Source organism: Macaca fascicularis, chromosome 1 (genome assembly GCF_037993035.2).
Source record: "Macaca fascicularis isolate 582-1 chromosome 1, T2T-MFA8v1.1".
In the NCBI taxonomy this organism is placed as follows: domain Eukaryota; kingdom Metazoa; phylum Chordata; class Mammalia; order Primates; family Cercopithecidae; genus Macaca; species Macaca fascicularis.
This window is the reverse complement of record NC_088375.1, coordinates 24,721,921-24,746,240: the sequence shown is the minus strand read 5'-3', so window position 1 is coordinate 24,746,240 and position 24,320 is coordinate 24,721,921. Positions and strand designations below refer to the sequence as shown.

The 24,320-nt window shown below is 48.2% G+C and overlaps 1 protein-coding gene across 1 annotated transcript; it reads left to right on the top strand.

Annotated features, from left to right (window-relative positions):
- The first annotated feature begins 214 nt into the window (after positions 1 to 214).
- Positions 215 to 23,173, top strand: GPA33 (glycoprotein A33). The gene is made up of 6 exons (XM_005539865.4): positions 215 to 316; positions 4,542 to 4,758; positions 10,271 to 10,426; positions 20,181 to 20,300; positions 20,909 to 21,041; positions 21,541 to 23,173. The coding sequence occupies exons 2-6, from the start codon at positions 4,668 to 4,670 to the stop codon at positions 21,671 to 21,673; spliced, it is 633 nt and encodes a 210-aa protein (XP_005539922.2). The 5' UTR covers positions 215 to 316; positions 4,542 to 4,667; the 3' UTR covers positions 21,674 to 23,173.
- Positions 23,174 to 24,320: the final 1,147 nt, after the last annotated feature.

Here is a 24,320-nt window from a genome sequence, read left to right as displayed (position 1 = left end):
GAGAAGCTGGTTGCCAGGGCCAAGGTGGCCAAGGTGGCTGTAGCTGTGGCTGGAGGCGCAAAGACAGCCCTGGGCATTCCCTCAGTGGTCCAGTGGGCAGTGAGTGGGTATGTCTGTCCGTGTCCTTTGCTTTTCTCTTCCACTGCCTACTTTCTTTCTAGTCAGGGTGACCGTCAATGCCATCACTGTGGAAACTTCGCAGAATGTTCTTCGGGCTTTGCATGGAAAGAGTGTCACCCTGCCCTGCACCTACCACACTTCCACCTCCAGTCGAGAGGGACTTATTCAATGGGATAAACTTCTCTTCACTCATACGGTAAGGATGCTTTACAAGTTCAGGCATCGTGGGAATGATTATCACCTGACCAGGACCTCTTAGAAGGCAAGCACTATGCAGTCTTTCCATAAATGATAGAATAAACACTGGCACGCAGGCTGGGGTGGGCGAGGAGGGAGCAGTGAATGTTGGACTCATGGAGGGCCAGAGTATGTCACCTTTATTTTGAAAATGTCACCTGCCCCTAAAATACCTTTCTGATGGCCAATCTCAAATGGCCTAAATTGTATCATGTGAGTCAGTCGCTCCTTTTGATTAGCATAGCCCTTGCTCTGAGGCCAAATTTTATTTTATGGGTTTTATTTTCCTGTTTGGATTCTTTTGGGAAGTGTGGAGGAGTTTTGTTTTATTTTCTATTTCTATTTTTAAATAGATAATATAATCTCATGATTTGAAAATCAAAACCTCATAAAAAGTGTGCATTGATAAGGCTCAGTCCCATCCCTGCTTCTCCTGTCTCACCCACCCTGTTCCCACACCCTCATCCTCTATCCTCCACTCTCCTCCACCCCCAGGCAGGGCATATACAAGCATGGATATATGTTTTAATAGATGCATTTGCATATATGAATATGTATATTTACATGTACTACACACATACTATTTTGCATTCGACTCTTAATACATCTTGGGCTCTTTGTGTATATGAGTATATTTATCTATCTCATTTTTCAACATTGCATAAGGCATTTCAATTTATGAAGGTACTATATGTACCATGAATGGACATTTGGTTTCTTATATTTTGCTGCTACAAATAATGCTGCATAAATATAAATACCCTTATATGTACCTCTCTTTATATATACATATATATAATAAATTATTAAAACTCTGGGTCAAAGGGTATGTGAATTAAACATTTTGATAAATAACATCAAATTGTTCTCATTAAATGTCTCCCAATCTTTATTTTCACCACCAACAGTGAGGACACCTATTTCTCCAACACAGAGCACTCTCAAACTGTTTGCTATTTGCCAGTCTGAGAAGTGAAAAAGCATCTCATTCATCATCAAATTAACATTTCTTTAATTAAAAGAAGTAGAGCATCTATTCATAAGTTTAAAAGTGATGTATCCTTTTAAAATGCAAACGTGCCTGGCAGAGATAAGCATTAGGTCCCCGACCTTACAGTGGAAAGACTTAGCTCTTTCCCTAACAGGAAAGAAGGGGTGGCCTGGAACACTCAAGGCCTCGAGCAGCAGGATGGATGGGGAAAGAGAGCAAGTCTAGGTCAGATGCATCAAGGGACCGTGATGGGCCACAGCCACCTGTCCCGACTGCACCCAGAGTCCCAGGGTAAAATCCCAGAGAGGAGACCTGCTGCCTTTAGCTTGTAGGAGCAAAAGGGCACCTTCTCTTGCCATCACACATGTTTAGCAAGCCAGACATGAGGTCTCTGCCTGACAGTTTTCTAGGTGTTAAGGTAGATACTAAAGTTATTTTATTGACTGCTGGGTCACTTACTTCCAGAAGGATTTCAGGCAATTGCCTTGAGACCCTGCAAGAGTACAGAGAAAGGGTTTAAATATAGCCCCTCAAGGACATTATTGTGACAGGTCCTAGCAGGTCTTCTAGCCTGGGGGAGATCCAGGGAGGGAGCCTTAGGATATCTATGATGGGAGGAGCGTTAGTGGGCAGAGGGTCCTGGTCAGAGCCAGTCAGGGTCAGAAAAGAGGAGAGCTGGGAAAGACCAGTATCCATGGACTGATCCACAGCCTGAGACACCTTTGCATCTCCCATCTTGTTTCTCCCTCGCTTCTCAGCTAAGCTTCCTGAAAGAGCTGTCTGCCTCAACCAGGTCTGTTGCCTCTGGTTGGGCGTATTGCACCCTGCACAAGGGTATGTGCTTCGTTAGCCAAGCCATGTATCCCAGCACAGGTTGTAGAGCCCCTTATTCTAATTTGCACAAAGCGCGCTGCATGCACAGACGTCAGACTTGACGTTGGGTCTCCACATTCTCTCTGTCCATCATGGTCTCACTTCTATACCTAACGCTCTACAGAAATCAACAGCAACCTCTTTTTTTGCTCAATTCAGTACACTTCATTCGGTCATCTTATTTCATCTCTCATTAGCATTTCACACCAGCAGCCACTTTCCAACCTTGGAGTCTTCTCGTCTTGACTTTCTGGCAGTCTTGTCTTGGCTTTTCCTCTTAGCTCTCTGAACTCTCCTTGACCCTTTGAATGAAGTAACTTGGAGACTTGCCATTTCTCTACTTATTTATCCCAGGTGGCTTCATCTAGCCCATGTCTCAGTGAACATTGACATGTCGTTGGCTCCCAAATCTTCATCCCTATTTGCACTAAACTGACCCATCTGGCTCTTACTGAATCCTCCACCTAGATGGATCTCCCACCGACACTCCAGACACCCCACATGTAAAAAGAACACATCGTTTATTCATAAAACATTCCCTTCCTTTGTGTTTCCTCTCTTGGAAATGACATCACCAAATATCCAAGCCAAAAAACTCTCACCCTGGAGGTCTGCCGTTCCCTAACCTTGTCCATCCGATCCTCTCCTGGTTTCATGGTCTCACTGGTGCCCCCCGTTTCATACTCCTCAAATTCATTTTATTCTTTCCATCTGCATTGCCGCAACCTTATCTGAGGACCCATGATTTTTTACCTGAATTGTTAAACTGATTTCTTAAATGGTCCCTTTTCTCCTTCCAAGTCACTTTCCATCCCGTGGTGAGAGCTGACTTCCTAAATACATGGCTCTCTAGTGCTTCAGGGTAAATGCAAACTGTTTAGTCTGATATACATGGTGTCTGACACCTGGCATTGTAGAATCTCCGGACTTCAGGCTCTGGAGCCAGAATGCCCGGTTTAAACCTCAGCCCTGTCATTTACTTAAACATGTGAACTTGGGGGAGGCATTTAACTTCTTGGCTTCCTCATTTGTAAAATGAGTATAATCATATACCTACTTCGCAGGTGTTGTGAAGATTCCATGAGATAATATACACCAAGTGCATAGACTAGTACCTAGCACATAGCATACACTCAATAAATAGCAGCTATAATCTTTATTGCTACCTGCCCAAGCTCACCCTCTCACCAGCCCCTCACTCACACACCTACTTCCATTCATAGTGAACGACTGGGGTTGATATGTTGCTTCCCACATCTAGTTCTTTCTCTGTGGTTCTTCCTTTGCCTGAAATGCCCAACACCTTTATCCTACTCCAACACTTACTCTCCCAATACCCCAGCCCTTTGCCTGGCTAAATTCTTAGTTGTTTTTAGGATTCAAGGCAACTGTCACCTCTCTGAGGAAGCCTCCCCTGACTTCCCAGTCTGGAAGTGATACTTTCTTCTGGGGTCCTAGAGATAATCATAAGATGTTGTAACGTTTGGTTGTCTATCACTTCCATTACTCTTTGAGTGCAGAATTCGTGAATTATCATCTTTGAATGTCGACACCTAGTAGATGCTCAGCTGTAATAATGGCTAGCACTTCTAGAAACTTAACATGTCACGCAATGCCCTGTCTGCTTTGTGTATACTACTACTTTAATTCTCACTACAGTCCTGTGAGGCAGGTGTTATTGTCATCATCTCCATTTTGTAGAAGAGTTAACAGAATCACAGGTCAAGCATTTTGCTCAAGGTCATCCAATTAGTACATGGTAGAATGGGGATTTGAATTGAAGCAGTCTGGCTTGAAAGTCTGTGATTTTAGCCATTACCACATATAATTTGATAAATGATGAGTTTATCAATCAATCAGTACATTCCAAAGGCAAGAGTCAAGTAAATAAAGTGGGTTTGGCAGCCAAGGCTGGCTGCCCAGCAAGACACCTGGTACATGGAAGTGCTCAGTAAATACTGGTAGACTGAATGAATGAAGATAGGCTATGGAGAAAATGGAATGGATAAGAGAGATGCTGGAGATTACAAGAGGTGAAAGCGCTGGGATCCCAGATGGACCCATTTACCCACATGTGTACTGTGGTATGAACTGCCTAACTTCTTTCAATATTTTCATTTTAAAAATAAATTAAACATATATATATAATAAAAGAAATTCACAAATTAGTAGCATGTATGCGAGCTATTTGTTCTGAGGGGTTGACATGTCTATGCTTCTGGGTCCTGGAAACTGGGGGATGAGGGTGGTCATGGCAGGCTGGAAGCACCAGGCAAGGGCCTTTGGGTGAAAACCTAGTGCCATTTCTTCTCTCTCCCAGGAAAGGGTGGTCATCTGGCAGTTTTCAAACAAAGACTACATCTATGGTGAGCTTTATAAGAATCGTGTGAACATATCCAGCAATGTTGAGCAGTCCGATGCTTCCATCACCATTGATCAGCTGACCATGGCTGACAACGGCACCTACGAGTGCTCCGTCTCCCTGATGTCAGACCTGGACGGCACCACCAAGTCACGCGTCCGCCTCTTGGTCCTCCGTGAGTGTCTCCAGTCTTTCAGGAGTTGCAGGAAGAGGGTGGGCTGGTGGCAGCACAGGGAGAAGAGCCCTGGTGATGAGACAAAGCCAGAGGCAGCAACAAGGAGCTCAGACTCCTCCCCTTGTCCAGGTTGTCTCTGGGAGAGGGACCGTTCCTCCCTTTGCCACTAAACACTATTCTGAGTTCTCCGCCAGTGGCCAACAGTTCTCGAGGACAGAGAAGGCCGATTTGGAGTGGTCCCTTGCTCTGTTGGTGGCCTTTCCCCCATACCAACTCCTCTTTTTCATGCCATACTTATTACAAAGATAAAGGAAAATCTTAAATCCTATTGCCAAGACTCATTGTGCCTTAATTGGGTGCACATCATGATTCTCTTGTATCTTTCCCTGTCATAACTTTGGCTACCCAGCAGAAATTCTTCATGCCACCATCTGCTCACCCCCATCCCTCAACACATACTCCATCAATCAGGTTCTACTCCCTTTGAAATGTGTCCCAAGATAACATTCTTTTCATAGGAATGACTTATTATTGGAATTTATAGTTTGGGAAGGATCTGAAAGATCATCTACTTTAATATCCTCATTTTGTAGATGAGGCCCAGAGAAAGGAAGCAACTGACTCAAAGTCAAATTGTTATTGGAAAATAACTGTTATTTAATGAGCACTTAGTCTATGTCCAATATAAGAAATGGCACCACTGCTGAGAGGTTGCAATGCTTTAAACCAAAACAAAGATCTTTTTTCCTTCTTCCTTTTACATACTTGATTGCATTTTATTTTTAATTAATATGTTTAATTTAAATTAAATTTATTTTAAAATTTAGTTTAATTAGTAATTAAGATATTTTAATTGCCATAAGGTGGTTGCCTGACATTTTGAAAGCATTATAGTGAGTCAAACTATACAACTGTGCAAACTAGCATTGTATAAAGGATAACTAAGGTCTCCTTCCACCCCACCCCCTAGAGAGGTAGCCAATGGCAGCACAGGTAGGTATTCCGTATTTTCCTCCTGTCCTTTCAACACACACACATTCCTGCGTACTTTTTTCTTTTCCTTTCTTTCCTTTAAAAAAATGGAATCATATTATAAAGATCACTGCGTTTTTTTCTTTCTAGCCATGTTTCATGCACATTTATCCAGAGGGGCACATGCAGATCTACTGATTAACAGCATACATTCTCTCACATGGAGGTACCATGATTTATTCAAGTGTTCCATACTGATGAATATTCAGGCCATTAACTTTTTTTCTTTGTATGAACAATACTACAATAGACACCCCCGATACACACATGTACATATGTATGTTAGGGGTCTCTTAAAGCGCTCTCATTTCCTTTGGGCAATGGAAGTATTAATGCACACTTCCCCGAAATCCTCCACATAAGCATTATGTAAATGCTGATCCCCTGCCTCCCAACCAGAGCCAGAAGGATACAAATTTAACCTGAGATTATGGAACTCGGTGAAACCAATGTTTTACTTTTTTAAAACAGAAGAAGGGTCGGGTGCAGTGGCTCATGCCTGTAATCCCAGCACTTTAGGAGGCCGAGGCAGAGACCCGCCTGAGCAACATAGCCAGATCTCCTCTCTACAAAAAAAAATAAAAAAAATTGAGGTGGAGGATTTCTTCAGTTGGGGAGGTCGAGGCTGCAACGAGCCGCGGTGATCCAGCCGCTGCCCTCCCACCTGGTTGACAGAGACCGGCCTCAAAACAAACAAGCAAGCAAGCAAGCAAACAAACAAAAAACATAGAGAAGAGATAGCCCATTTTTTAATGCACTCTAAGAAACAAGTTTAAATTATATGCATATAAACATACATAAATAAAAACATATATAAACACACACACACGTTTTCTTTCCTAATGGCTTTGCAGCTAGGCTATTTTAAGGCAGCCGGCCCACTCGGGCTGGATGACCTCAGTAAACCGAGGTGAGCAGGAAGCTCCCAGCCGGGCAGCCCCTCAGCCCGCGCCTCGGGGCAGCACGCGTGGTCTCAGTCTCGTTCTCAGCTGGGAAAACTGGGGCTCTGGGACCCGGGACCCGGTGCCGCGGAGCGAGATCGGCGGTCTCCCCGGCCTCTGGCGCCCCCTGATGTCTGTAGCGGGAGTCGCAGGCCTCGGAGAGGCCTCGGCACCCGACTGGTTCCCTTTCCCCTCTCTCCCTATCACTGCTCCTCTAGTAAATATTCAGGTAACATCTGCAGTCTGCTGGGGAGGTAAGACTGAGACTGCACCGAGGCCCCGGAGTCTCACGGTCCCCACATGTGTGGAAGGACGATTTGATCTGTTAAAGATCTGTTTGATCGGAGGTCCTACCTGTGTTCCATGGTGGAAGGCTGAGGAGAGAGACCTTAGTGAGGGATCTGGACAGGGTGAGAGCAGGGGTTCCCGGGTGAGGCCAGAGGGTTTAGGGGCTGAGAACTGACACATTCCGCCCTGAGGTTGATCTCTTTGGGAGTGGCTGGTCACTTCTTTGCCATTGTCTGTACCTCTGCCTCTGGAGAGAATTAAGGATTTGCTTTCAGCAGTTTTCCCTTAGCAAATGGTGGTTTCAGCAAAGCCGTAACAGTTTTTGGATGCGTTCAGATGCCTTTGAGTGCTCTGTAGATGCCAGTAGGCCTCAGTTACTTTTCTTCCCTTTTTGTCTTTTATCCCAACGAAACCTGGTTGTAGAAAGGCTCTACTGTCAGTCATGCACACTTGGTATGACTTTGGGGACACCTGGGACTCCTCCGGTGGGATTGGTGTTTTGCCCGCTCTCCAGTTGTGGAATAAGCCTTTGCTTCCTATTCAAGGCATTCCTGGGAAAAGGCTGAATGGTTTGGATGCGTGGCGAGGGATACTCCCGTACCTCTGAAAAGCTCAAGAGAGAACGCTTGGCTCAGCAAGCCCATCCTAGGGGTCCTGTGGGAAGTGGTGTTCACCTTCTCTTGTTCCCCGGGGACCTGCTTGTTGGCTGCTGGTAAGAGTGGTCCTTAGGCCGCAGCCTCCCCCTCCCCACACTGCTCCAGTCCCAGGGTCTGGTCCAGGATAAGTGAGGCCTGGCCTTGAACTTTGGACCTCTGATGTTTAGGAACCATTCAAGGGAAAGCAACAATCAGGGAGGGTCTCTAATTTCCCTCATGCTCGCCCCACACCTGGCCAGCCCTGACTATGGCAGCAGAAGATGTTGGGCGCACCCAGCAATAGCCTGGCTGTTTCCAAGAGGAAATACTGTGGCTGCCGGGCTAGAGGGGAGTGGTGTGTGTGGAAGGGTTTCTCTCAGCAGCTGCCGGGTGGGGCTGAGATCAGAATGCACTCCTGATGCTCAGAGACCATGCACCTGGATTATAGAATGAGCAGCACTGTTCTTTGGGCAAGCAAGCCATCCAAGGGGATGTGAAAAGAAAGACGCGGCCGGGCGCGGTGGCTCAAACCTGTAATCCCAGCACTTTGGGAGGCCGAGACGGGCGGATCACTAGGTCAGGAGATTGAGACCATCCTGGCTAACACGGCGAAACCCCATCTCTACTAAAAACACAAAAAATTAGCCGGGCGAGGTGGCGGCGCCTGTGGTCCCAGCTACTCGGGAGACTGAGGCAGGAGAATGGCGGGAACCCGGGAGGCGGAGCTTGCAGTGAGCTGAGATCTGGCCACTGCACTCCAGCCTGGGTGACAGAGCGAGACTCCGTCTCAAAAAAAAAAAAAAAAAAAGAAAGACGCAGAGGGGACAGGCTTGCCACCTAGAGATTCCAGGAGCAACCCTCTCCACTGTGTGTCCTCCGCTTCTCACCTCCAAGGACAGGACCCGAAGTCTCAAGCGTGCTTCATGCTGCTTCTTGCCTCTGAGCCTTTGCACGTGCTGTTCGCTCTGCCTGGAGTATCATCACCTCTTTCTCCGACCACCACTCCCACCTCCACCACTGGTCTTGTTTACTGTCTTGCTTCCTTTAGGCCACAGCTGATCTTGGGATTGGGACTGTGTTTAGGCCTTATCCACCCCAGCAGCCTTGCCTCCTGCCTGGTCATTGTTCAGCTACTTGTCTTTTGACCCCACTAGATTCCTTGACCCACTCACTGTGTCCGCCAAGTGCCCAGCACTGTCAGACACACAGTAGGCACCCAGTGAGGTTTGTAGAATGAACCCAGCTCCACAATGGTATCTTGACAATGCCGAGTGAAAGGCGCAGGGTTAAGCTTCCCAGAAATCCAGGGAATCGGGTTGGGGTTGAGATGAGGGTGGCTGCCGTTCTGGGTAACCTCCAGTCTATGGGCTTCCCTCTCCTATCTCTGCGCCCTCTGCCTGCTCGAGTTCCCTCAGTCCTCATCCTTCACCCTGCGCACAACTTTACTGCTGCCTGGGGGTCCTCCCGTCATCCCGTGCTCATGGCAACTGCACGTTATCAGCAAAGCACAGGAGGAGGATGGTGCCGAACCCAGAGAGAACATTACTAAGAAGTTAGAGTGGAAGGCTTCAGAGATCACTTAGTCCAGGGGTAGACAAACTAGGACCAAATCCAGCCCACAGACTGTTTTTACATTTCTAACATACTATTTAAAGAGAAAAAGTAGCAGCAACAAGGACAATGTGTAGTCTGCAAGGCCTAAAATATTGCCACCTGGCCCAGTACAGAACAGGTTTGTTGCCCACTAATTTTATAGAATGGAACACTGAGGCCGAGGGGAATCGAGGGTTTCCCCAAAATGGCACAGATGAATCAGTGGCAGAAGGAGCTCATATAGGCTGGTGGAGAGTGCACAGGATCTGGAGTTAGAAGAGCTGGGTTCTAGTCCCAGCTTTGCCAGGACCCATGAGCAAGTGTCTTCTCTGGGCTTCAATGTCCCCATCTTTCTTTCTTTATCTTTTTTCTTTTCTTTACTTTTCTTTTTTTTTTTTTTTTGAGATGGAATTTTGCTCTTATTGTCCAGGCTGGAGTGCTATGGCATGATCTTGGCTCACTGCAACCTCCACCTCCCAGATTCAAGCAATTCTCCTGCTTCAGCCTCCTGAGCAACTGGGATTATAGGTGCGTGCCACCATGGCCAGCTAATTTTTTGTATTTTTAGTAGAGACGGGGTTTCACCATGTTGACCAGGCTGGTCTCGAACTCCTGACCTCCGGTGATCCACCTACCTCGGCCTCCCAAAGTTCTGGTATTACAGGTGTGAGTCACCTCGCCCAGCTGGAACATCCCCATCTTTCTAACAGCCATGTTCTGCTATCTTTAAAATCCCAGGACTGTAAACTAGAGCACACATGAAACCATGCCTTCGAAAGCTACTGCAGGCCCACGATGCTTCCCAGCATATGTACCACTCCTCTGTGATGGTGACAGACCACTGAGGGCATATTGGGGTAAATTGGTTTTACAGCGTTCCATCTCACTACTCAACTACGGAATTTTCTGCCTGTGAACAAACAAGGCAGTATGTGTGCGTGGGCGGGGGTGGGGGGCGGGGACGGTGGCTGTCACCAAGCCCCACCTGCCTCATGCCTTCTCTTTGGTCTCTCCTCTACATAGTGCCACCCTCCAAACCAGAATGCGGCATCGAGGGAGAGACCATAATTGGGAACGACATCCAGCTGACCTGCCAATCAAAGGAGGGCTCACCAACCCCTCAGTACAGCTGGAAGAGGTACGACATCCTGAATCAGGAGCAGCCCCTGGCCCAGCCAGGTAAGAGGGCAGTAGGGAAGGCGGGCTACCCACATCAAGGTGCAGCACGTGCAGCTGATTGGCTAGGGGCTGCAACTCGGGTTGACCAGTCAGATCCCCCTGAAGGCCGCTTGCTTCCCTACCCTACCCCTATCCCCATATCCCCACTTCTCTAAGCACTGGTTTCTTGTTTTTAGACGGAGTCTCCCCCGGTTGCCCAGGCTGGAGTGCAGTTGGCATGATCTTGGCTCACTGCAACCTCCTCCTCCCAGATTCAAGCGATTCTCCTGCCTTAGCCTCCCAAGTAGCTAGGATTACAGGTGCCCACCACTATGCCTGGCTAATTTTTTGTATTTTTTTAGTAGAGACAGGATTTCACCATGTTGGCCAGGCTGGCCTTGAACTCCTGACCTCAGGTGATCCACCCACCTCAGCCTCCCAAAGTGCTGAGATTACAGGTGTGAGCCACTGCACCCAGCCAGCACTGATTTCTTATAATAATACCTACCTCATAGGTTCTGGCAAGAAACAAAAATGATTCATGTAAAGCACGTAGCGGAAGCCGTGGTAAATGTTAACTTGTTTTCTTTGTTCCGCATTCCTCAGTTCTCTTGGATGAACGTGCCCTGATATGCACTCTGTGCGAAAGAATGGGTAGGATTTTAATTTGATTGTGTCCTGAAGTATACATTTGAGACCCCAAGTCTAACTCAGCAGCTCCACCCAAAGGTGGGAAATTTAACCTTCCCATTCCTTATCCAGGCGGGTCCATCTCAGCGGTCACAGACCCCCACTGCCCCAAACACACCACCCTTTTATGGCTTCACCCAACTACAGCACCATATTGCTGTAAGGGTCCTTAGGGGAGGCGATGGTAGATTCAGCTGTAGTTGCCAGGAGACAAGTTTTGTACTGGGCAGCTTGGTATTTGACCTTTCAGTCAGGAAACTAACTGGAAAAAAAAAAAAAAAAAAAAAAAAGAGCTATATAAAAATCCTACCGTCCTTTCCACATCCGGAACCAATGGGTGTGGAAATACCCTGGTGGAGTCCCAGGGCGCCTAGTGCCCACCCCTGCTCCTGAGGATCAGGAAGGACAAGGCTTGCTGGGTGCTGGGTGCAGTGGCTCATGCCTGTAATCCCAGCACTTTGAGAAGCTGAGGCAGGAGGATCACATGAGGCTAGGAGTTCAAGACCAGCCTGGGCAACATGGTGAGACTCCTGTCTCTACAAAACATTTTTTAAAAATTAACTGGGCGTGGCAAGACTCACCCTTTAGTCCCAGCTACTCAGAAGGCTGAGGTGGGAGGATCGCTTGAGCCCTGGAGGTCGAGGCTGCAGTGAGCCATAATCACACCACTGCACTCCAGCCTTGGTGACAGAGCAAGACCCTGTCTCAAAATAAAATGAAATAAAATAAAATAAAATATTTTTTAAAAAGAAAGACAAGGCCTGAAAGGTGTCAAGCAGATTTAGCTTCTGGGAGGTCTTTCAGTTGAGTGTAGTTGGAAAAGGAGGCCAGAGGTGGAAAGCAAAGCCAGCGGGGTACACAGCTCTTCTGAGAAGATGAGGTGCCCAGGGGTGGGGGTAAGGACCGGGGGAAGAATATCTGGTGTCCTGGATAAGCCCAGCCGAACAGATGCACACACTGGGGGTGCACTCAATCCAGGATGAGTTTTATCACTCATTTGGGGGCAAATTGACTTCTTAAAAAAGTTAGTAGAATCCACTTGACCTAACTTAAAATAGGTCAATGTAACATAGATTTTCAACAAGCTTCCAGTTGTGTTTACGTATTTCCAGTTGGCAACTTTTTATCGAGTATGTCTGGAATTTTTGTTGAAACCACCTGGCAGCTATCCCAGGGCTCCGTGGCCTCCTCTCTCTGGTCTGTGAATAGCCTAGTGACTCCAGTCATGGTCATGGTAGGTCTGCTGTGGACACTGGTAGTGTCTGATCTTCTTTCCAGCAAATGTGTATAAGAGCGCCCAAAGCTGAAGGTTACAGGTGGCAAATGCTATAATAGCTTTATACCCAGTGGTGATGTAACACAGAAGATGCATAAGATCAAAGAAGGGTTCTCCAAGGAGTGGGTATTGGAGTCGACAGTGGTTAAGAGCATGCCATGCGCTTGACTCCTGGCTCGGACATTTGTTAGCCGTATGACCTTGGCAAGTGACTCAGCTTCTTTGTGCCTTAGGTTCTATGTCTGTGAAATGGGCACAATGCTAGTGTTTACTTCATAGGGTTGTGAAGTTTAAATGAAAGTAGATATAAAGCACTGAGACCAGTGTCTGGTAGGTAGTAAGCACTCATTTAATGCTAAGTATTATTAGCTGTTGTCTGAGTTGGGTCCTCAAGGATGAGGAGGCTTGGCAGGGAGAAAAGGAAGGAATCATGACTATCTGGTGTGGCTGAGGGGCAGAGTGCATGTGTAGTGTAGGAATGGTGGGAGATATTCTTGTTAAGAAACACAGTGACGAGAAATCACGAAGAGCCTGTGCGTCACACCAGGGAGGTTAGTCTTTGTCCTGTAAGCCATGGGTACCTTCTGAGGAGCCTCACAAAGGGACGCCACAGCTGCAGTTCTCTCCTGCCTCCACCAGGAGACTCCTCTGGTTGTTAGAAGCCAAAACTTAGCTCTTTCATTAACCAAAGGGGAGAATCCTGAGGACAGGAAAGGAGGTGAAAAGAGAACTGCTTCTTTAATTTGTGAAAGCTTTAATTTGTGAAAGCTTTATCCTGTCTCTAGTTAAGATTTGCTGAGTCAGAATGCGGACCTGGGGGTGACAGAAAAGAATATAGTTAATGTCCATAACAACACGCTCTTGCATCTGGAGACATTGTGGGGTGAGGGCAGAGTTCTCAAAGCCTTTGCTTCCACCCCGCTTCACAGAGCCTTGGAGAATCTGCCAATTCTGGCCAGGTGCAGTGGCTCATGCCTGTAATCCCAGCACTTTGAGAAGCTGAGGTGGGTGGATCGCTTGAGTACAGGAGTTTGAGACCAACCTGGGCAACATGAAACCCTGTCTCTACCAAAAATACAAAAATACAAAAATTAGCCTGGCATGGTGGTGTATGCCTGTAGTCCCAGCTACCTAGGAGGCTGAGGTGGGAAGATCCTTGGGCCTGGAAGGCAGAGGTTGCAGTGAGTCGAGATGGTACCACTGCAGCCTGGTCACTAGAGCCAGATCTTGTCTTAAAAAAGCAAAACAAACAAACAAAAAATAAATTTAAAAAAAGAGAATCTGCTAATTCTTCTACTTCTGTGGGTCAGCCCAAATTATTTCTGGCTTTTAAAACATTTCAGTCCACTATGGATGATTTGCAGAGGAGGGTACCTCTGCCCTCCTACATCTGAAGACAATTTCCAACATTACAGATTGGTTCTTCCGACTAAACCCTCAGTGGAAACAAGCTAGCAGTGAAAAGAACAGGGAATCTAGAATCAGGAAACAAGGATTTGAGTCCTGACTTCTCCACTTTGGAGCTGTGAGTCACTCACAGCCTCTTTGACCCTTAGTACTGCCCTTTGAAAAACATTGGGATTCCCCAAAAGCTGTGAAGAGGATGAGAGGAGATCCCACGCGTAATAGCTCTGAACAGACGTTGTAAGCTGTGTCCCAGGAAGCTGAGTTTCATGCGCTGAAGAAACAGGAATTTGGATATCAAGGAAGTGGGGGAGGGGGTAGTTCTGGGGCCTGGAGCACTTAAGGGGAGGAGGTTGCGAAGGGTGGGGACCAGTCCCGGGAGGATCGTGAGGGCCCTGTGTGAGACAGAGGTGGCAGCAGGGGCTTGCCGACAAGCTACGGGATTGGGTAGGGGTTGGGGGGATGCAGAAACGTTAGATCTTGTCAACGTGACGTTAGCGTCTTGGTGAGACCGGAGGTTCTCTTAAGGGGAATCTCACCACAGCTGGAGCAGAGGAAGGTGGGAAGCGTGTGACCGTCCTGTGCATTCCCCTTTCTGACCACAAGGTGTCGCCACTGCAGCGGAAACATTAGTTTTCTCCGGATTTCGGAAATTACTAGTCCCGTTCCGAAGGAAAAGGGGCTTGGGAGCCCCAACTCAGAACAAAGAAGGTCCTGTGACACAAGACCTGCACTGGTTCATCCCAGCAGCTTCTAATGCACACCGTTTGCATCAGGGAACTGGGGGAGGATAGCGCTGACTCAGTGGACTAGGAAACCCCATGTTCCCCACCCTCAACAAGGCCTAGAGCTCAAACCTGGAGTCTGACGACTAAAAAGGTCCTGACTGTGCAATGTGCTGCCTACACTAAACCCAGAGTCTGAGCTTCACCCTCTAAAGTGGTGGGGAATCTGTTACGAGCTCTAGACCTCGTAAGCATGCCCAGGACCATAGAGCATTTCCTAAAGTGTATTCCTTCAAGATGCCTCTTAAAAATAACAAATCCAATTCATTTAGAAAATGGAGAGCATGAATACCACACCCCGCTGTCAGAGGTTCCCAGTGCTCAACAGCATTGTAGGAACTCTGAAAGTGCTGCCCTTAGAAAGCTTACTTAACCCTAACTCAGTGATTCCTATTACTTTTTTAGGGACCCCTCCATGCCGCATATTAATATCACATGTAAACAATGTTCCAGAAAACATACTGAGGCGTGGAATTCTAGGATAGAAGGGAGCGCATTTTATGAAGAATGAGCATCCAGAGAGTGTGTCCTGGGGTTCAAGGGAAGAATTTGAAGAAAGTACAAGCGAAAAGGCTGAAAGAAAATAGCACCAAATCAAAGTGTTATTTCTAGGTGATGGAATTATGAATGATTTTTATTTGTTCTCTCTTCTTTAAAGAGGCTTTCCTTGGCCCTTTGGATGAGATTAAAACCCCTTGCCATAAGTTCAGATGGTACCTCCATCTTGAACTGTAACCACCATCGTTTCATGTCTGTCTTCTTTGGGAACCTGGAAACACCAAGAGGACAGGGACCCTCTTTATCTCGTTTATAGCTGTGATCAGCAGCTAAAGATTTTCTGTATTGAACTGAATTGAAATAATAGTTTTATATCATTTATAAATTATTATAAGGAGCATACATTGCTTTTATAATAAAAAATTTTATTTTATTTTATTTTTTTGAGATGGAATCTCGCTTTGTTGCCCAGGCTGGAGTGCAGTGGTGCGATCTCAGCTCACTGTAACCTCCACCTCCCAGCTTCAAGCGATTCTTTTGCCTCAGCCTCCCAAGTAGCTGGGACTAGAGGCGTGCACCACCATGCCTGGCTAATTTTTATATTTTTAGTAGAGACGGGGTTTCACTGTGTTGGCCAGGCTGGTCCCGAACTCCTGACCTCAAGTGATCTGCCCACCTCGGCCTCCCAAAGTGCTGGGATTACAGGCGTGAGCCACTGTGCCAGGCCACAAATTTTTAAAAGAAAATTATCAGTGGTTCCAGGGAGTTCTAGACCTGAAACAGGATTTTTGTTCCTGTTTTATCATTTCTTAATTTTGTGTCCTTGAGCAGTTCACTTAACTTCTTTAAGCCTCCAGTTAACTCCATGAATTGGAGATTGAAATATTGAGGGTTGCTGGAAGGATAGAGGACATCACATTTGAGGATGTGTACTGAGCAGCACATCTGGAGAAGGAAAATCTTGAGATGCAATCTTGCAAGAAAGTGACGATGGGGAGGAGAGAGGGCTGCTCCCCTGGTTTCGCCCCTAGCACCAAGTGGCAAGAGACAAAGTTGTTATGATTGACAGGGCCATATCTGTGACCTGAAGCTTGGACTTGTTACTGAAGATTACGGGCAGCCCCTGAAATGTCTGAACAGAGCAGTGACAGGATCGTATTTACAATTTAGAGCGTCTCCTAGGAATGGCGTGTAACCACCTGGTGGCAGTAGGGATCAGGCAAGCCTGGCTCTGCAGCAAAATTAGAGGATGCAGGTCTCCAACTCCTCTCAAAATAGCAGTTATAACAAAGCATCTTGGATGGCAGGACATATATATATGCCCAAGCACAAAGCTCTTGCTCTCAAGATGAAGAAATTCATAGGATGATAGATTGAGGGAAAGGTCTTCCATGAGACATTCTGGTCCATTCTCTTGGATTCCGGAGATCAGGTGTTTTCACTCCCACTTTCCAGAAGCCTGGAGCTCAAAGAAGTTAAATGGCTTGCTCAAGTGGCGGCAGATGCAGAGGAAGAGTCTAGACAGTCTGCCTTTGTCCCACCCCAACAGCACACACATTCAGCACCCCCCATACCACACACGCAACACATCACACACACACCACACACACCACACACATCACACGCACCACACACCACACATCACACACTCACCACACACACCACACACTCACCACACACACCACACACACATTACACACACCACACACCACACATCACACACTCACCACACACCACACACACTACACACGCACCACACACCACACATCACACACTCACCATACACCACACACACTACACACGCCACCACACACTACACACATCACACACCACACACACTATACACGCCACACACACCACGCACATTACACACCACACACACACCAACACATCACATACCACACACACTACACACACCACACACATCACACATCACACACCATACACACTACACACACCACACACATCACACACCACGCACACTAAACACACCGCAAACACCACACCAACACATCACACACCACGCACACTACACACACCACACACATCACACATCACACACCACACACACTACACACACCACACACACACTACACACATCACACACCACACACACACCACACACCACACACATCACACACCACGCACACTAAACACACCACCACACACTACACACATCACACACCACACACACTAAACACACCACACACACACCAACACATCACACACCACACACACTATACATGCCACACACACCACACACATTACACACCACACACACTAAACATACCACACACACACCACACCAACACATCACACACCACACACACTACACACACCACACACACACCACACACACACCACACACCACACACACTACACACACCACACACACACATCACACACCACACACACTATACACGCCACACACACTAAACACACCGCACACCACACACACTACACATGCCACCACACACTACACACATCACACACCACACACACTATACACGCCACACACACACCACACACATTACACACCACACACACTAAACACACCACACACACCACACCAACACATCACACACCACACACACTACACACACCACACACACACATCACACACCACACACACTACACACACCACACACACATCACACACCACACACATCACACACTCACCACACACACTACACACGCTGCCACATACACACCACATCACATGCACCACACACACTACACATGCCACACACCACACACAACACATACCATATGCACCATATACACTACACGCACCACACACATCACACTCACCACACACACCACACATACACACACCATACATATCACACACTCATCACACACACATGCATCACACACGCTACACACACCATACACACACCCCTCACGTACCATACACTATACACAACACACACACTGCCCCCCATACCACACACATATACTACCCAGACACCCCAGAACACCATACACCACACACACACACCATACGCACACCACACACATCACACACACTACATACTACACACTACACACACCACACACCAGACACGTCACACACCAGACACATCACACACTCACCGTACCCCACACACTACACACACCACACACATCACACACACGACACACTACACACTACACACACCACACACACTCACTGTCCCCACACCACACATATACCTCCCACACTCTACACACATTCACATACCACACACCACATTCACCACCCCTCTACCACAAACACCCCAGAAACACACACCATACACTACACACAGCACACACTCCTTATACATACACCACACACTACACACACACACCACTCTCATAGTGCACAGCACACCATACATCACCCACTCACCACATGCACATCTCATACCACACACACTCCTTATGCCACATACACACACCACACATCACACTCCCACCACACACACTATACACACCACACATCACACACACTATACACACACCACACATCACACTCCCATCACACACACTATACATGCACCACACATCACACTTCCATCACACACACTATACACACCACACATCACACTCCCACCACACGAACTATACACACACCACACATCACACTCCCATCACACACACTATACACACACCACACATCACACTCCCATCACACACACTATATACACACACCACACATCACACTTCCATCACACACACTATACCCACCACACATCACACTCCCATCACACACACTATACACACACCACACATCACACTCCCATCACACACACTATACACACACCACACATCACACTCCCATCACACACACTATACACACAGCACACACCACATTCCCATCACACATACCATACACACCACACATCACACTCCCATCACACACACTATACACACCACACATCACACTCCCATCACACACACTATACACACACCACACATCACACTCCCATCACACACACTATACACACCACACATCACACTTCCATCACACACACTATACACACACCACACATCACACTCCCACCACACACACACTATACACACACACCACACATCACACTCCCATCACACACACTACACACACACCACACATCACACTCCCATCACATACACTATACACATACCACACATCACACTCCCATCACACACACTACACACACACCACACATCACACTCCCATCACATACACTATACACATACCACACATCACACTCCCATCACACACACTATACACACACCACACATCACACTCCCATCACACACACCACACACACCACACATCACACTCCCATCACACACACCACACACACCACACATCACACTCCCATCACACACACTATACACACACCACACATCACACTCCCATCACACACACTATACACACACCACACATCACACTCTCATCACACACACTCCTTATGCCACATACACCACACACATACTCCTACCACACACAGAGTATACACACACACTACACATATTTCACACACACCACATACCATACATACACTACTCTCATAGAGCAAAGCACACACACACTGCACACCACTGACACACCACACACACACTGACACACAACACACACCGCATAACACACACACACACCCCACACACTTCTCTCATGGCAGAAATCCAGAGATCAGAGCTTTTGATTTCCAAAGTAATAATATCTTCTGATTAGAAAGCATTTTCATGCAATACCTAATGTGTATTATGTTTCCTGAGCACTTACTACATATTAGGTATTCTGTTGTGGGCTTACATTTATTATTAGTACCTCATTTTATGCTCGCAAGTACCCTGTGAGGCAGGTACTATTGTTTCTGATTTTAGTTGAGGACATGGAGGTTGAATGAAGCTGAGTTACTTGCTAAAGACAAATTAATAAGTGGCAGAGCCAGGTGTCAAACCCAGGGTGCCTGAGTGAATTCTAAGCACTTCACATTGTGAGCCCTGCCTGGTTTAATCATCCTGCAGCCCTGGAGGTGGAGAGGGGGGTCTGGCCTGGAGAAGCTCAGTGGCAGAGTTTGTGCCTCCCTAAGAGTCCAGACCTCCCGTTCCTGGCTATCTCCACTCCACTGTGGTGCCTCTCTTCACCCTGACTCTTCTTCCCCTGCAGCCTCAGGCCAGCCTGTCTCCCTGAAGAATGTCTCCACAGACACGTCGGGTTACTACATCTGTACCTCCAGCAATGAGGCGGGGATCCAGTTCTGCAACATCACAGTGGCCGTCAGATCTCGTAAGAGCAGTTTGGGGAGGGAGGGCTGACAAAGGCCACAGGATAACTGGTGGTGGTCCAGAGACCACCGTGAAGAGGAATAGGGGAGCCTCTCTAGGGCCACGCACCTGCAGGGTAGCTGTGGTGACCTAGGCAGGATGGACTCTGTGCCAGGCACCTCTCACTCTGAGGCCAGTCCAGTTCCACTGGTGTTTGGAAGTGGAACCTAGGACTGACTTCTAGGACTGAGAGGCTTCGTCAGTCCCACCTGCCTAGAAGTCACTCAGTGGGCGTGGAGGAAGTACCCAGGGCAGCTGCCGCAGAGTCTGGACCACGTCCTTCTGGGGTGAGACACCACGTCTAGCTTAATGAGCTGGCTGAGCTGACACCTGAGGACTTTTGCAGCGCCAGGGTAGCCCAGAGAGTGTTAAGATGTGAAGTGGTCTATATGTCTCTGTCTGCACCTCCATCCTGAAAAGTATTCCTGGGCCATAGCTGGTCACGTTCCTCCAAGACCATGCCTTTCATGGAGTGTTACCAGAAGCTGGCAGCTGCTGCTCCCCTGGCTGGGAGGAGGCCCAGAGCTAGCTTAGAAGCTTAGCTAGTGCAGCTGCTCTGTCCTCTTGCAGCCTCCATGAACGTGGCCCTGTATGTGGGCATCGCGGTGGGCGTGGTTGCAGCCCTCATTATCATTGGCATCATCATCTACTGCTGCTGCTGCCAGGGGAAGGACAACACTGAAGACAAGGAGGATGCAAGGCCGTGAGTGTCTGGGCTGGTAGCCTGTTGGAAGGGTCTGGGGAAACTGGAAATATGCATCCCAATTCCTCACAGCCTCTTCTACTTGCAGCCCCCATTTTGTGCAGTATATCACCCCCATTTTGTGCTGACAAAACAATGACCTGCCCAACCCATAAAATGTGCATTGCAGCCCCAGGACCTGCCTCCCAGACCTGTGGTTTTCCAGTCTGGGAGCTGAGGGCAGGGCTTCCTGCGGCATGACTAGAGCCAAGTGTGGCCTGGAGCCCCTGTCACGGGGCCAGTTCCTCCTGGGCTGGTAGAGCCAGCCTGTTCCTGTAACCCCCTCAGCTCATGCATGGAACAAGTGTGTGGCACCTTTACTCTCAGCCCAGCCTTTCAGCCCAGTGTCCTCTGCAGCTGGTGGGTGGGGAGGAGGTCTGGAGGCTGCTCATGAGGACCAGCTCCCTTGCGGGTCCACCTGAGAGCAAATCCTTCCCCTCTGTCCCCCGCTGCCCTGCAGGAATCGGGCAGCCTATGAGGAGCCGCCAGAGCAGCTGAGAGAACTTTCCAGAGAGGGGGAGGAGGAGGACGACGACAGGCAAGAAGAGCAGAGGAGCACGGGGCGTGAATCCCCAGACGACCTCGGCCAGTGACGAGCCAGCAGCAGAGGGCGGCGGAGGAAGGGTTAGGGGTTCATTCTCCCACTTCTGGGCCTCCCTTCTCCTCTCTAAGCCCTGTTCTACTGTCCCTCCATCCCAGACATTGATGGGGACATTTCTTCCCCAGTGTCAGCTGTGGAGAACATGGCTGGCCTGGTAAGGGGGTCTCTGTGACTGACCCTGCTGACCTCGCTGTCCTGTGAAGTAACCCCTCCCAGCTGTGATACCTGGTGCGGGGCCTGGCCCTCGTTGGAGACCAGGCTGCAGCCTCCAGTTCCCTTGTAGTTGGCAGGAGCTCCTGGAAGCACAGCACTGAGCATGGGACGCTCCCGCTCAGAACTCTCCAGGGAGGCAATGCCAGCCTCGGGTGGTGGGGGCTGCCCTGTTCACCTGTGTGCCCAGCACCTGGAGGGGCTCCGGGCAGAGGGTGTGCACTCCACACATTTTTGTTGAATGAATGAAAGAATAAGTGAGTATGCTTGGGGCCCTGCGTTGGCCTGGCCTCCAGCTCGCACTCCCTTTCCTGCCTCACTTCCCGTAGCTGCCAGTATGTTCCAAACCCTCCTGGGAAGGCCACCTCCCACTCCTGCTGCACAGGCCCTGGGAAGATTTTGCCCACACACTTTCCATCTCTGCCTGTCAATATCCTACCTGTCCCTCCAGGCCCATCTCAGATCACAAGGATTTCTCTAACCCTATCCTAATTGTCCACATATGTGGAAACAATCCTGTTACTTTGTCCCACATCCAATCATGGGCCACAAGACACATCCTCTGAGCAAGTGCCTCTCGCTGCATTAGAGTGCCAGTTCCTTGAGGCAGGGCCTGGGCCTCATGGCTTTTGCTTTCCCTGAAGCCCCAGCAGCGGGCGCCCATCCTAGTGGGCACTTAAGCTTAATTGGGGAAACTGCTTTGATCGGTTGGGCCTTCCCTTCTTTGGTCTCCCTGAGATGATTTTAGACACAAGGATGACTCCCACCCAAACCCACATATTCATTCAGTGAGTTAAATATGAATTGATTTAAAGTGAACACACACAAGGGAGCTTGCTTGCAGATGGTCTGAGTTCTTGTGTCTTGGTAATTCCTCTCCAAGCCAGAATAATTGGCATGTCTCCCCAAACCACACGGGTTCCTGGTTGTTCCTGCATCCTGATACCTCAGCCCTGGCCCTGTCTAGCCCATTCGGGCTCTGGTTTTCTGGTGGGGCTGTCCTGATGCCCTCCCACAGCCTCCCTCTGTTTGTCGAGCATTTCTTCTACTCTTGAGAGCTGAGGCAGCGTTAGGGCTGCTCAGGTCTCATGGCCCAGTGGCTGGTCTTGCCCAACTGCAGTTTACTATTGCTGTCTTTTCTGGATGATCAGAAAAATAATTCCATAAATCTATTGTCTACTTGCGATTTTTTTAAAAAATGTATATTTTTATATATATTGTTAAATCCTTTGCTTCATTCCAAATGCTTTCAGTAATAATAAAATGTGGGTGGAAATTCTTATTTCTTTTTTAATGTAGATTTTGTTTGCAGTAAGATAAAGCTTGGGTCTCATGGGTCATCTCTACTCACCATAGCACTCTTCTGCTTCCTAGGGGAGGCGAGACAAGGTAATGGAGTTGAGAATCCTGGGGTCCCTCTGCTCGTGGCCACAGTAGGGTCAGGCAGTGCCTCTAGTGGCTGCTGGGAATAGGACAGATTCCTGCCTGCTAGTGGAGGTATATTTCAGGAGCCTGCAGTGTCAGGACCCCAGGAGGCCTGGGCATCAGTCCACATGCTTGACGGAAGATGGTGGAGATGCTCTAGCCAGTGCTGCTCCCTATGATGCCCCTTCTGAGAAAGGGGCAGGGTAGTCCTCTTGTTCTGTCACAGAGAACTGTGATGCCTCCTCCTCCAAAGTAATTTGGCTCCACTGTCGGCTCTTGGCTTTGACATTGACTCTCCTGAGAGACATTCAAGGTCTGTTCCTTGGTGTCCTTGCCTGTGCTCCCTCCTGTCCCAGCACTTGTCACGCAGTACTGTGTGCCTATTACACCTGTATACAGTTCTGTCTCTGCCTCCCCCTGTGAGATTTGTGAGGACAGGAACTGTAGCTGCCTTATGGCCTGGCATGTGTTGACCCTTGACAAAGGTTTGTTAAATGAATAACATTTGGTATCACAGTATCTTGCCCAAGGATATCTCCTAGCTCTCTAGATACTCTGAGGTGCCTTCCAATCCTCACGGTGCAAGGTTCCACACACATGTTCTTGAGGGAGCCACGGAAGCGGAGGCGGCCATCTTCCCCCAGGTTTGACTTGACTTCTCTCTGTCCCTCAAAGGACTCTGAAGGTTCACCTGCCTTAGCTCCAGGCTTAGGGAAGAAAAGGAGGGAAATCGAGACCCACTGCATTAATTCAACAACAAATATTTTGTGAGCATCTACTTCATGCCAAGCAGTGTGCTGGTTGCAGAGTATATAAAAGTCACTAAGACACTATTATTCAGGAGGAGCTAAAATCTAACAGAGGTCACAGACATAGAAGCATAATGATGTGAGCGAGAGAAGGGGCTACAGGAACACAGAGGAGGGCCTGAGTAACTCAGCGTAAGGGAGTTCAGGAAAGCTTCAGAGAGGAGGTTGCATTTGGGCTGCATCTTGAAGAAAAAT

Bases quoted from the DNA above. Each gene is read 5' to 3' on its own strand.
- GPA33 (XM_005539865.4), top strand. From the start codon at position 4,668: ATGGCTGACAACGGCACCTACGAGTGCTCCGTCTCCCTGATGTCAGAC. The intron at 20,301-20,908 runs GTAAGAGCAGTT...GTCCTCTTGCAG, and splicing joins CACAGTGGCCGTCAGATCTC to CCTCCATGAACGTGGCCCTG. The intron at 21,042-21,540 runs GTGAGTGTCTGG...GCTGCCCTGCAG, and splicing joins GACAAGGAGGATGCAAGGCC to GAATCGGGCAGCCTATGAGG.